Source organism: Eubalaena glacialis, chromosome 19 (genome assembly GCF_028564815.1).
Source record: "Eubalaena glacialis isolate mEubGla1 chromosome 19, mEubGla1.1.hap2.+ XY, whole genome shotgun sequence".
Lineage (NCBI taxonomy): Eukaryota > Metazoa > Chordata > Mammalia > Artiodactyla > Balaenidae > Eubalaena > Eubalaena glacialis.
The window spans coordinates 9,296,922-9,310,497 of record NC_083734.1 but is presented as its reverse complement, the minus strand read 5'-3'; the positions used below and the strand labels follow the sequence as shown (position 1 = coordinate 9,310,497).

At 45.2% G+C, this 13,576-nt stretch overlaps 1 protein-coding gene across 2 annotated transcripts in view; it reads right to left on the bottom strand.

Annotated features, from left to right (window-relative positions):
- Positions 1–13,576, bottom strand: part of MYH10 (myosin heavy chain 10) — a 136,507-nt gene that overhangs the window by 20,950 nt on the left and 101,981 nt on the right. For both annotated transcript variants that reach the window (XM_061175183.1, XM_061175184.1), the window contains 11 exons: positions 13,034–13,227; positions 12,820–12,941; positions 10,845–10,914; positions 10,596–10,756; positions 9,474–9,582; positions 9,262–9,393; positions 8,172–8,378; positions 4,272–4,409; positions 3,353–3,476; positions 1,879–2,050; positions 601–813 (listed from right to left, as the gene is read on the bottom strand). In XM_061175183.1, coding sequence (XP_061031166.1) covers positions 601–813; positions 1,879–2,050; positions 3,353–3,476; positions 4,272–4,409; positions 8,172–8,378; positions 9,262–9,393; positions 9,474–9,582; positions 10,596–10,756; positions 10,845–10,914; positions 12,820–12,941; positions 13,034–13,227 — 1,642 coding nt within the window. The remainder of the gene's footprint in view (positions 1–600; positions 814–1,878; positions 2,051–3,352; positions 3,477–4,271; positions 4,410–8,171; positions 8,379–9,261; positions 9,394–9,473; positions 9,583–10,595; positions 10,757–10,844; positions 10,915–12,819; positions 12,942–13,033; positions 13,228–13,576) is intronic.

Sequence of the window (13,576 nt, the reverse complement as noted above, 5' to 3'; positions counted from 1 at the left end):
AGGGGGGAGGAGCCGGTCAGGAGGAGGCCAGCAGGGGCCTCAGGCAGCCCACCTGCCCACCGCTAGCTGCGCGCGCTCTCCTGGGGCTTCCTGTGAGTCGAGTCTGGCTGCGCGCGTCACTTTCCTCTTGCCTGCGCTCGGCGGCTGGCCCATCTGTTATGTGGGTGCCTGCACTCACCCGTCCTTTTGTCTCTGTGGACACGGGCCTCCTTCTCGTCTGTTTCCGCACCACTGTTCATCAGACCAATTGCTACAGCCAGCAGATGCCCAAACACCCCCATTTCCTCCCGTTTCTGTGTCTGTCCCCTCTAGCCCTCTGGCCCCTGCGCCCCCCTTACTTGGTTCAGGTGTAACTCTCCCTCCAGCCCCGTGTGCGTACCTGGGGTCTTCTGATCACACCTCCCTCTGCGCACCTGGCTGTGGTGCATCCACCCGCCCTGTGCTTTCTACCTACAGGCCGGTTGGTTTCTAACCACCGAGATTTTGTTACCGTTCCACCTGCCACTGTTTCCATGAGGGAGAGAGGATGCTCCAAGTGACAGCATACAGGAAAACACCGCCCTCCCCGAGGACGAGCATCTCTGCCCTGCCCCCGCTTACCGCAGCTCCTGCTGAGCTGCCGTGGTGTCCAGCGTGTCCTCAAGCTCTGTCTTCAGAGCTTCCAGCTCCTCACTCAAGTCCCTCTTCTGCTTTTCCGCCTTGTTCCGCGAAGCCTTCTCGGATTCAAAGTCTTCCTGCAGCTCAGCAAGCTGGGCTTGCAGCTCTCGCACGACTTTAAGCGCGTTGTTCTTGTGCAGCGTCTCGTCGTCACCCCTGCGGAGACACCCGGGCACGGGAAGCGCTCAGAGCCGGCGCCCAGGGGCTCTTCCCACAAGGAGACCCTGAGACACCACCCCCAGCCCACGGCTTGGAGGCCCAGAGCTGGTATCAGGACGGAGTCTGGGTCCTGTCCAAAAGGCTAATAAAGTTCTCCATGAAAAGGGAGGACCATCTCACTTTAAGGATTATAATATTTAAAAATTCCCTCTCAAGCAAATGTTCTTCCAGTTAAAACACTGCTCAAGGTAGCGGTCTTGTCCGTCAGATTGGTTCCAGCCCACAGCGAATCTGCAAATTCAGAGAAGTTCTTGGAACAAAGTGGAAGCAGACCCGCCACCTTCACACCCTCCACTCTACGCTTTCTCTATCCTCTGGTGCATCTTTTTGCTCACGTGTGGTTTAATGTGGGTGGATGTTCTGACCGGGGATAGGTGGGAAGTGTGAGGTGAGGGAGGGGAAGCTGACACATGGGAGCAGGTGGAGAATTTTAGTTCTGGGTTCCAGCCTCACCTCTGCAAGTGGCCAAAGAAAGACTAACAGTGACGGAGGCAGAGAAGAATTTCTGTTATAAGATTTTCTTGATTGTAATAAATTATAAATTAAACTGAGTCCTATGACCATGTAGCCAAATAGTTATTCTTTATAAAGAAATGAAATATTAGTATAAATGTATTTACTATATATGACTTGCATTCTGTAACTGAATGGTTTAGGACTGAATAGCAAATCATGCTAGAAGAGGGGGGAATATTTCTGAAAAGTGATTTCCTCTAAACTTCTAAATCATATTGAAATTAATCTGTAACGTACAGAAACCAGAACATTTGATATGGTTAAAACGGTTTGTTCAGGTGTGAATTTCCAAGGATTTCATGATATGACTCGTGATTTTTAAGTGTAAATACCAAGAAGGATTGATGAGATTTTCTGGCTGCCCCGACACAAATGCTCCCGGGTCTCCCAGGCCCGTGTCACACCCGGTGACAAGGAGGCCATAAGTCAGTGTCCCGGGGTCTCATCTGTCGGGAATCCCCCTCCAGCCGCATGCCTAGTGCAGACCTGGCCAGGGCGCCCTGCAGCTCTTCCTCCTTCTTGGCCACCTGGATTTTGAGCTCGTCAATCTGCGCCTGGAGCTCAGCGATCTGGTCCTGCAGGTCCGTGGTCTCGCCGTCCAGTTTCCTTTTGGCCTTTTCCAGTTCCTGGCGGGTCTTCTCCTCCTTCTTTAAGCGCTCTTTAGGGCAAGATACAAGAAGCCCCTCAACACACTGAATGTCACTCCATATGGACAAATTCAAAATATAAACTGATCAAAGTTGAAAATTAGCCACTGTATTCTAAAGCATGTCGCTGCCTTAGTATCATCCTGCCAACCGCTCCATCACCTGAAACCCATTAAGATCAAACCGAAGACGAGATACATTAGTAGGAGGGTGGAATTTTCAGGAAGAAACTGGGAGGATTCTAAGGCTGTCCTTCCACAGGGAGCGGGCTCCCGCTATCAGAGCCAAAGTGACCTGGACCCCGTGCTGTGCCCAGGATTGCAGAGGGCTTGGCAGAGGCTGGGCGGCGTGTGACTCCTGTCACCCTGCTCCCCTTTCACCGGGAATCCCTGGTTTGAACCCAGACTGCAGTTCCTGAGCCCTGAGGGCGAGAGGGCAGAGTGTGGGCATCTCTCCCGCCCGCCCTCTGAATCCTGCAGTGATTCCTTAATTAGGGCCGGGGATGCTTCCCTTCACACACTGTCCTCACCCGCCCATCAATCAGGTGAGAAAAGGACAGGCCTACCTACCCTTCCCAGAAGAATCGCCTACGGGTAAGAATGGTTTATGGAAAGAATTTCAGGCTGACAACAACGAGGACAACAAAATCCTAAATATAGTTTTAGAAACCACTCATTTTCTCCCCGTTATAAACGACCACGCGACAGCAGGGTGTTAAGAGCCACGTTCTTCCTCCTCTGTCGATGCCAGTCTCCAGCTGCGGGTCAAAGGGAAGGTTTTCTGGGCTCTTTCCAACTTCCACCCTCTTTTCTTATTTCTTTTGCAGAAGGCAGTGATCCATTTTGCAAAAATCCTAGCATTTGCTGACATGACTTGGGCCACCAGAGTGAGACACTGCTACCCTGCACAGAGTCTCCTGTCCCTGCCAGGTTTTGTGTCAGCAGCTGTCCCTTTGTGAAGGGAAACCTAGGCACCTCGACGCAGCATTTAGATTAAACACATACAAATTTAACGGCCTGTACAGCTCAAACTTAATTTAGGTCCCAACTGTGTCCACCAAAGGGCAATCTATTTTACTACAGGACCTAACTTTAAAAAGTAAAAGTTTAAAGATAATTTAGTGCCGTTTGATGGCACTAAATACTTGGTGACTAGGCAAATGACAACATCATATAAGAGGCCTATTTTAATAGTTGAACCCAAACTGTTGAGCGATCCCCATGTACATTTTCTATTACAGCATGTTCTGATTTAAGTAAAATCTAAAGGCTCACATGTCCTAGCCCTAAATTTCTCTAACCTCCAACACTCACCTTCTAAATCTGAGATCATCACTTCTTGCTTATTCCTGATCTTGGCCAGGTTTTTTGCCTTTTCTTCCTCTTCAGCCAGCTGAGAGGAACACTCAGCAATGCGATCTTCCATGAGTTTCTTTTCCTGAATAGGAAAAACAGCTTCAGAAAAGGCATTCAAAGTGACAACTGGGTTTGGTTATTACTTAGAAAACAAGTAACATTGGCCCGCCCGCCTGGCCTGCAGTCCCGCAGCCGGTACTGAACGTATTACCACCCAGATGGGAACAAGTCGTCGGTGAGTGTCCAAAGGGCACAAAATGTGCACGCTCAATCATCTCAGGGATTAAAAGGATATTTGGTGGATTAAAAAAATTAAATAGTTTCTGTCTTTAGAAATCTATACCGACTATAAATCTGTAGAGACTTAGAGAGAAAACTGAATAAATGAACCTGAAATCTTGAGAATTTCCTGTTTGAAGCCACTTTCAGTGAGAGCATTGACACAAGTATTTTCCATATTCTAAAATCAGCTCTTGGACTCCCCTGGTGGCGCAGTGGTTAAGAATCTGCCTGCCAGTGCAGGGGACACGGGTTCGAGCCCTGGTCCGGGAGGATCCCACATGCCGCGGAGCAACTAAGCCCGTGCGCCACAACTACTGAGCCTGCGCTCTAGAGCCTGCGAGCCACAACTACTTAGCCCACGTGCCGCAACTACTGAAGCCTGTGCACCTAGAGCCCGTGCTCCGCAACAAGAGAAGCCACCGTAGTGAGAAGCCCACGCACCGCAACGAAGAGTAGCCCCCGCTCGCCACAACTAGAGAAAGCCCACACACAGCAACGAAGACCCAATGCAGCCAAAAATAAATAAATAAAATAAACTTATTAAAAAAATAAAAATAAAAATAAAATCAGCTCTTAAATGGAAATAGTCTCTTACTTTGATAAATTTGGAATTTTGGTCCTCGAGAAGCAGAATCTCCTCTTCCATCTTCTTGATCTTGGCCTCCGCCGTCACCTTCTCCAGCTGCAGCTTCTGGCGAGCCCCCTCCTCCTCGTCCAGCTGCTCCTCCAGGTCCTTGGGGAGAAGCACATGCGGTCAGTCTCCACACTTCTCTACGAGATTCTACACACGCTAACAAGCAAGGTAAAAATGAAATGCCAATTCTTGATTTTCAAAATGGCAGGGTTATTTTTAAAAATATAAAATGTAATTATGTGAAACAGACACTTGTGTCCACTATAGGTTAAGTACAAAGTGCGTCAGTTCCTTTAGAAGCCAACACGGGAAAATGCAGCAGCTTTGAAAAAGAGCATTTCTTTTAAACCAGCAATTTCAGGAAAAGGCACAGATGTGATTTATATTTAAGAGACCTGTAGCAAAGTGTTATTTATCATACTGAGGAACTATGAACATACTTCAGAAAAGTCTTGGTGATTAAAAGTGGGTATATTTGTAAAATGGGATAACGTGTAGTTATTAAAATCCGTACTTTACAATAGTAGTAACACAGGGAAATTGAATAATACAGTCCAACTACATCAAACACATACTTAATTCATTCTACTATGTATGTTTAGCCAAAAGAGAAGAGAAAGACGACTCAGAAACAACCATGGAAATAGTACAGGTCGGTGAGAAAGGGCCGTCTCAGGTCAGGCGTGCCGTGCCGTTCACAACGTGAGCGCATCACCAAACTGGGTAGGATTCCAGAGTTTACACACGGTTTTCCTATAACACGCTTCTCTTTATTTCATACCCTACGTTACTGTAGCTAATAAACATATGCATTACAGAACAGAGTTGTACATACAAAACAATATATGGCCAGTTTAAAAAACTTTCAAGGGACTTCCGTGGTGGCACAGTGGTTAAGAATCAGCCTGCCAATGCAAGGGGCACGGGTTCAAGCCCCGGTCCGGGAAGATCTCACATGCCGTGGAGCAACCAAGCCCGTGCGCCACAACTACTGAGCCTGCGCTCTAGAGCCCAAGAGCCACAACTACTGAAGACCGCGTGCCACAACTACTGAAGCCCGCGAGCCTAGAGCCCGTGCTCCGCAACCAGAGAAGCCACTGCAATGAGAAGCCCGCGCACCGCAACGAAGAGTAGGCCCCGCTCGCCGCAACTAGAGAAAGCCCGTGTGCAGCAACGAAGACCCAACGCAGCCAAAAATAAATAAATAAATTTATATATAAAAATAATAATAATAAATAAAAGCTCATAAACACAGAGGTTAAAAAAAAGAAACTTTCAAGGGTAACTTTGGCTAAATAATTTATCACAGTTGATTCTGTAATGAAACCTCTGCACAAGATTAACTTTTTTTGTGAAAAACTTCAAACACACATATAAGTACAGAGTAGCATGGTGACCCTGACACAAATGCATCAGCCCAAGCTTAACAAGCATCAGCTAATGGTCAGTGGTCACTTCTAAACCCCCAGCTTCTCCCTCCTCCCCGTGCGTTATTTTGAAGCAAATCCCAGACATCATATTTCATCTGTAAACCTTCAGGCTCTATCTCTAAAAGATGAAGATCATTTAAAAATACACTTGTTTGAACTGGAATCCAAATAAGGTTCACACATTGTGATTGACTGATAAGACCCTTAAGACTGCTTTAATCTCTAGGTTCCCTTAAATTTCTTTCTCCCCCCTTTTTCTCACCATTTATTTGTTAAAAAAAAAAAAAAACAAAAAAACCCACAGGTCATTTGTCCTACAGTTTCCCAGAGTCTGGATTTTGTCCACTGCATCCCTGCACTGCACACTCCTAAGGTGACAAAAGCAGTGAACAGAACAGTGGGTCCAGTGTAATTCAATTAATAAATGAATCCACATATATCTGTTCAGAAATATATGCAAAAAAAATAATAGGGATAATGGGATGATGGGTGGGAGGAGACTTATAAGTGCTATTTTGTATTCTCTGGGTATTCTACAATATAGTGTTATAATCAGGAAATTAATATTGAAAACAAAACGAAAACCAAAAACAGCTCTAGTAGTTTTTGGTTGAAAAGGAGACAGATCAGAAATCCCTGAAAGCCTCACAGGCGGGGGGGAAAAAAAAAAAAGGACAAGCGACCAACAAGGTTGGGTTTTCCCAAGGGCCATGCAGTTAATATAGAATCTCAGATATTCCATCAGAGGGGAAAAAAACTAATATTTAATAATAACATTACCATAGATATTTTATAATGTGTTTGAATTTACAATGGAGATATTAAGATAACAGTGCGAAAACCCAGTGAAAGAGTCTAGAGTAAAGGTTATGAAGATGAAAAGTATTGAAAAACAAAACAAGCAAAAAACAACAACAACAAAAACCCTGTTCTTACAAGGAAATGCTTGTTTTCTAAAGAGAGTAATGCAAGCATTTCATGTGAAGTTGTTAAAACGTGGAGCATAAAACAGTAGGTTGGGGAGGCTGGAGATGACTTTGGGTGTCCTTACCCTGTATGAGTAAAATATTATCACTGAAATGAGCACATGCTCTGAAACAAAGAGAAAATCAAAATGGAAAAAGAATTTGAAAAAGGATACATATATATGTATAACTGAATTACTTTGCTGTACACCTGAAACTATCACAACATTGTTAATCAACTATACTCCAGTATAAAATAAAAAGTTAAAAAAAAAAAAAAGAAAATCAAAACTGTTGATAATACCACCAGAACTCACTATTATTGGTGACTATTATTCTAGATCTTCTGTATGTTCCCTTATAAAAATCATACATAGTTTGTAAGTTATATACTTTTAGTTAGAGCTTATTGTGTATACTCTTTTGCAACTCTCTTTATTAATATAAATACCCATAAAAATAAACATCTTTTAGATTTATAACTGTATATTATTACCGTAGTTTAAGAATCCCCTATTGTTAGATAATTAGTAGGCTTCCACTGATTTATGCTTAAAGTCCTAGAACTAGAATTGCTGGATTAATGTGTACTTTTTACAGCTTTTGTGATATTTTGCCAACCTATTATGGGATACTGGAAAGCTGTTTGTGTTGAAGAGTGGAGAGGGCCTGGACAACTTATTGTATGGGGTATTTGCCAAGGAAATAATATGATATCTTTTGCGGTTTTGAGAAATGTCTGAAATGTCTGTGCTTTGCAAAGATAAGCTAAGTGGTGGGGAAAAAATTAAGGGAGAGATCTGGAGGAAAGAACGTTTGGTACTGGACCCATGAAGCAGTGGTGGCAGATACAGACACCCTGACACTCAAGGCCATACTGGATAGGTTGGGGTGGGATTCAAGGAGAACGTGTCTCAGGGTACAAGCACACTGTTGTCTGGATCACTCATCTGGGTATTCAATCACAGAGACAGCTGTGCTTCATGTGAGGACAGCTGGATCTCATAAGAAAGTAGCTACCAGCAGGAAGGGCTAAGTGTTGTATTCTGATTCCTGGCCACCTCCTGCGTCAGTGCTGAGCATTTCTTATGAACCAAACCACCTCGTAGGTGTCTCTCTAATGAATGGAGTGAGCAGTGGAATTATTAATGATAACACAGAGAACAAACTCCGTCCCCACAGACCCTGGGATGTTTCTACTCTGAGTCACTTTGCATCCTCTAAGATGCCACATCAGAACATAAAAAAGATTCCTGTTCAAAATAACAAATCTACGTTTGAAGGAATCTATTATATGTGTGCTTCAAATGATCTTCTACAGGGGTTGTGGGGGAGAAACGACTTATTACTTAGGCTCCTTTTGTTCCTCAATGGACACAAGAATCCAAACCCATAGCATCTATTCACTCAACAGATCCATTTGGAAAACCCAAACTATAATCCTAACTGAAACTTATCACAGATACCTGAATATGTGCTTGCATTTTCTTCTTTTCATTTTGGAGGATTTGGTTTCTTTCTTCTTCTTCTTCAACCCTAGACTCCAAGTCATGGAGAATCTCTTCTAATTCCTGCTTTTTAGCAGCAAGTCTTGCCCTCATCTCTTCTGCTTCAGCAAAGAGCTCAGTCTCTGCCTGTAGTTGCTCTGCCAGGATATTCTTCTCTTCTAGCAGCTGCAATCACAATAAAGCGTCCGGTGCTATGACTGGCCGGTTATGCACAAGAGACGGTCACTGGGACTCCAGTGGTCAGTGCAGGCCACCCAAGAAACCCAGAGTTAAAAATATATAACATCACTTGCAAAACTTTCAAATATGTCTTTGGCTCTAGCAAAATAAGCTGGGTGAAAACTTTAGACAACAGAAACAACGAAAAATGTTATCCTGAATAATACATATTAAATTCATGCTATTTTAAAGAATTCCCTTTCTTACTATTAAGGTAATTCACAAAGGGACCAAAGAATAGGAGGGGAAATATTATGCAAATGCTATGAAGTTCATGGTGACTGAAGCCGTCTGGTTTCAAATGATATTCTGGCCTCTACTGTTGAACGTTTTGGCCCTGAACACATCAGTCCTATCACTGTCAACTACAAACATTTCCTGAGTCTCTGCTTTGTCCATGAAGCACAGCTTCCTGAGAACGGGATGTGGACTCAAGACCACTGTGGCTGGAGAGCAGGCAGGGGGGTGCCTTGTACTGTCTCATCCTTTTACTTTTTTCTAGGTCCCTTGTGAGCAGTCACAGGAAGGTGCTAATACCAGAAGAAGTCTCACTGGTGTTAAACGCACACCTGATAGCAAACGTGATCATCTGGGCGTCCAACGGGTGACAAAGGCAAAAATGCAAGAGGTCAAGCTGATTTCAGTTTATATATACCCCAATGCTTGGCCTAATACGTCTGCTACCTCTATGCTCAAACGTCTATGCTTTGGAAAGGAGTGAAGAATACACACAAAACAAGATGCTGTGTCTTCGGAATTCACTGGGTGGGTCCCTATCCGCGGGTCGCGCGTCTCCATTCAGGGCTGAGCGGGAACCGGGGAGCTGTACCTGCTGGTGCTTCCTCTCCATCTCCTCCAGCTCCCCTTCCACCTTCGTCTGCTTCTCTTTCACCTTCAGCAGCTCTTCGTCTTTGGCCTGGAGTTCCTCCTCTTGGCGAGTGACTTGTAGGAGCGGCTTCACCTACATTCACGACATTGAACACTGACTGTCGCACCCTGCACCTCCCCGCCCCTGGGCTCCTCTTGGTCCCGGGCGCTCACCTTGGTGAAGACGCGCCACCACTGCCAGTGCCGCAGCTTCAGGTACGCGGCGCAGTTGCGCTGCAGCACCTTCAGGGCGCTCAGCTGCTGCTGCTTCTTGGCGAAGGCCCTGAAGAAGAGGAAGGAAAACTAGTTAAAGAAAACTGTGGTTTTGTTTTTATTTTGTTTTGCTTGTAAACAACAAACATTTATCTCCCACAGTTCTGGAGGCTGGCAAGTCCAGGATCATGGCCCCGGCAGATTCCGTGTCTGCCGAGGACCCATGTCCTCACTGACAGCTTCTTCTTGCTGTCGCCTCGCATGGGGGACGGGCAAGGAAGCTCTGTGGGGTCTCGCTCATGCGGACACTAATCCCATTCGTGAGGGCTCCACCTTCATGCACTAATCACCCCCAAGGCCCCACCTCCAAACACCATCCCACTGGGGATGAGATTCTGGCACACGAATCTGGGGGACACATTCAGTCTACAGCAAATAAGAACGAACTGTGCTTTGACAGCCGCTGTCATAGGAGACTCCCTAGAGGTAAATGTTCTTTGTGGGCTGGGCTGGGGAGCGGGGACATGACCACGTCCCTGCCGGATGGCGGGCCTGCTCCGCCGACCTCAACTCATGTCACGGGACCAGGCACTTTGTTCACAGACGCTGCCAGAAACGGCCCCTGCCACCTACCCCCAGACACACACGTGTGTGTGTGTGCACGCGGGTGTGAACAAGGCCCTGCCCTCCCCTTCCCTTTGCTGTGCTCTTCATCAATCCTCTATTAGCCCCTCTTTTCTTTTTGGATCTGTCACAGGAGATACCTCCCTCTTTCTTGCTAAGGTACTCTTTCTCCTCCTTCCCTCCTGGACTGGACCTGCGGATCATCTTGCTGACACCTCTCATTTACAGACGGGCTCAGAGAAGCCCTCCCCGAGGACCCACGCTGAAGCAGGACCCCTTTATCGTCTGTCTTGGCCCCTTGTTTGTGTCCTTATTTAGAACGTGTGTCTGCTTACCTGGCTCTCGGTCCCACAGGACAGGGACCTCAAGTCTCACACGCGCTTGTATTTCTAGCACAAAACACATGCTTATTAGCACAAGCACACACTCTAAGCATTTAATACATGATTTCCCACTTACTTTCTGGCTAAATAACCTCTGCAAACAGCCTGAAAGAAGATAATGATATCGGTAATTTTTAAATCTCTTTCTTCCTCTAAGTGTGCCAAAACTCCAGCTCTGAAAAATATCTTGCTCTGTCCAATCCTGTACAAGTTTGGGTCCAATTCTAAAGCCCGGATCTGAGAGAGAAAGAGTCTGTTTATTATTTTTGCTACAGGAAAGATTGTGTCAACAGCCCACGAACCAGAAAAATCCAGAAGAGCTTACCATGCGCTCACAAGCCTGTTTGCCATCCATAAAACCCTTAGGAATAGCATTTGGAGTTAGGATCTCGTATCTGTAAGAAAAGCAGCCAAAAAGCCTTTTGTAAAAATTTGTGGAAATGTTTACCTACTAACTATGAGTTTTGCTTTCTCTAAGAGGCAAGAATATAATGGGCAATCATGTCGAATTAAGAGTAAAGAAATGACCAGCTGATAATCTGAGGTTTTCTGCAGATCTAGTTTCTATTTCTTAAAAGCAGCAGCAAAATGAAAATGCAGTCAATTCTCCCAAGTCAGAGACCATGTTTAAGAAGCTGTGGTGGAGAGGAATCAAAAGCATGGTGATTTTAGAAACTTTGTTTTTATTTCCCACCAAAATGTCCACATCCTTAAGATGCAAGGAGAATCTGGCTCTTTGCGTGTTGAGTCACTGTCAACTTGTAGGCATTTATTAGATAACAGAAAAGGCTGTAAGAGCAATGCCTGGAGGCCTCTGTTTAGAACAGGAGGAAGGGGACTTCCCTGGTGGCGCAGTGCTTCAGAATCCGCCTGCCAATGCAGGGAACACGGGTTCGAGCCCTGGTCCGGGAAGATCCCACGTGCCGCGGAGCGACTAAGCCCATGAGCCACAACTACTGAGCCTGTGTGCCGCAACTACTGAAGCCTGTGCGCCTAGAGCCTGTGCTCTGCAACAAGAGAAGCCACCGGGATGAGAAGCCCACGCACCGCAACAAAGAGTAGCCCCCGCTCGCTGCAACTAGAGAAAGCCTGCGCACAGCAACGAAGACCCAACACAGCCAAAAATAAATAAATAAAAATAAATAAATTAAAAAAAAAAAAAAAAGAACAGGAGGAAGTCTCAGGGTGACTCAAAACAGCGCTGGGCTGGGTGCACATATGTTCACCGACCTGCACACTTGAGGTCTGTGCATTTACTATATGTGGGTTATACCCCAAGAAAATAAATTTTAGCACAAAGACAGCAGCTGTATTAAAAGATGAATCCTGGCTACTTCAACCAACTTTGTATTTTGGATGCCAGTTATGTTCCCTTTTCTCCTATCAAATAAAAAGTGAAAATCTACCAGCTCCTTTATCATATACTGGGACCATAATAAGGGTTTCCCTGAAAACCTGTAGGGATTGGAACAGTTTTTCAACTGGATTCCCTCTGGGAGAAAGGGCTACTCTTCGACCTGCAGCACTGTTTATTTTATGGAAAAACAAGTGCTTCATATTTGGAAACTTGATTTCCAGGAGCAAAGAGGAAACAGGCAAACTAGACTAACTGTTAAAGAAAATTACGTAATACACTTTTAAAAAACCTGTTGCCCATTATATGTTTTCATCCATTTCTATTGCACACTGATCTTCTCCCTCTTGTTTTTCTCCTAATTCTTTTCTAATCTCTTGTATTTCCGACCCTACTTTAGTAAAAGGATTGTAAGAACACACACACGGGCACACACAGTGGGAAAAATATATACATACACACAGATATATTCATTGAAAAAAAGATGGAAAGAAATGTCCCAAAGTGCTTTTAGGAGTCACACCTGAATAATTTTTATTTACTTTTAACGTATTTAAAATTTTTCCTAAAAGGAACATACGTTATTCCTACATTTAAAAAAATCAGTCTAAAAAAGAGTTATGTTTAAATCCCAGGTAGAACTGTCTGAATGAGTGAACTGTAAGTTCTCAGCTCTCCGTGTTTCCTCACAACAGCCTCAGGGCCCCAAGGCCAGGAAGCAGTCTTTGCTGCACCCAGAAGTTATGAGCGCCCTGCCTCTTTGTAAAGTAGGCACTCAATATTCCCGACCAACGATAACGGTAATAATGATGACCGCCCTCCTACATGAAAAGAGAACGGAAACCCTCCAGGGAACAAGGAAGAGTCTTTTCTCATCATCTCACTGTTTGATTCATATTCAGATAAGCTTTGCTACACACAGAACCCAGGTAAAGGTGAGCAATACCTCTGTCTGAATTCCTGGAAAACAATCCGGTTGGGGAATCCCTGGCGACAGATTCTGATCCCTTCCAGGACACCATTGCAGCGAAGCTGATCCAGCACTAGGTGCGGGTCCAGTTTTCCAGCCTAATCAAGCAGATGACAGTTTTAGAGCTTCATCTTTGTGACTGGACCTCGATCAGTCTTCAACACCCGCATCCGTTTTGCTAAGCACGTACCCGCTTCTCGTGATTTGGAATGATGCAGCGCACAAAGTTAGGGTTGGTGTTGCGGAGCGTCGCCATCAACTTGGTGAGAGATTCTTTGTAGAGCTGCCCGACTGTACGAAACATGCCCTTCTTGGTTTTGTAGGCAGAGCCAAAAGCTGTCTCCGTCATCCCCGTGACTTGATCCAGACCCACGATCCGGTCCACTGGTGGAAATAAAAAAGACAAGGGAAAATAAGCCCATTCTAACTCTTCAGCAGGGAAAGAAAAGACAGAGTGAGAGTGCAGCAGCACAAGCTTTGTGGGACAAATGATAAGAGATGCCATAGAGGTAAGGCAGTCAGCTTAGACACTGCACAAGCCGTGGAACTAAAAGCCACACACTTCTAGGGCAGGATACTGTAGTGCTTTGACAACTTCGTACCACACACCAGCAGGTGCCTTCTCCTGCACTAGTTTCAGGAACTCACTGCCTGATAACATTTGCCTGTTACATATACAGTTATTTGGTAGGTGAAAGATTATTGGCTGGCATTGATACACAAACCGACACTG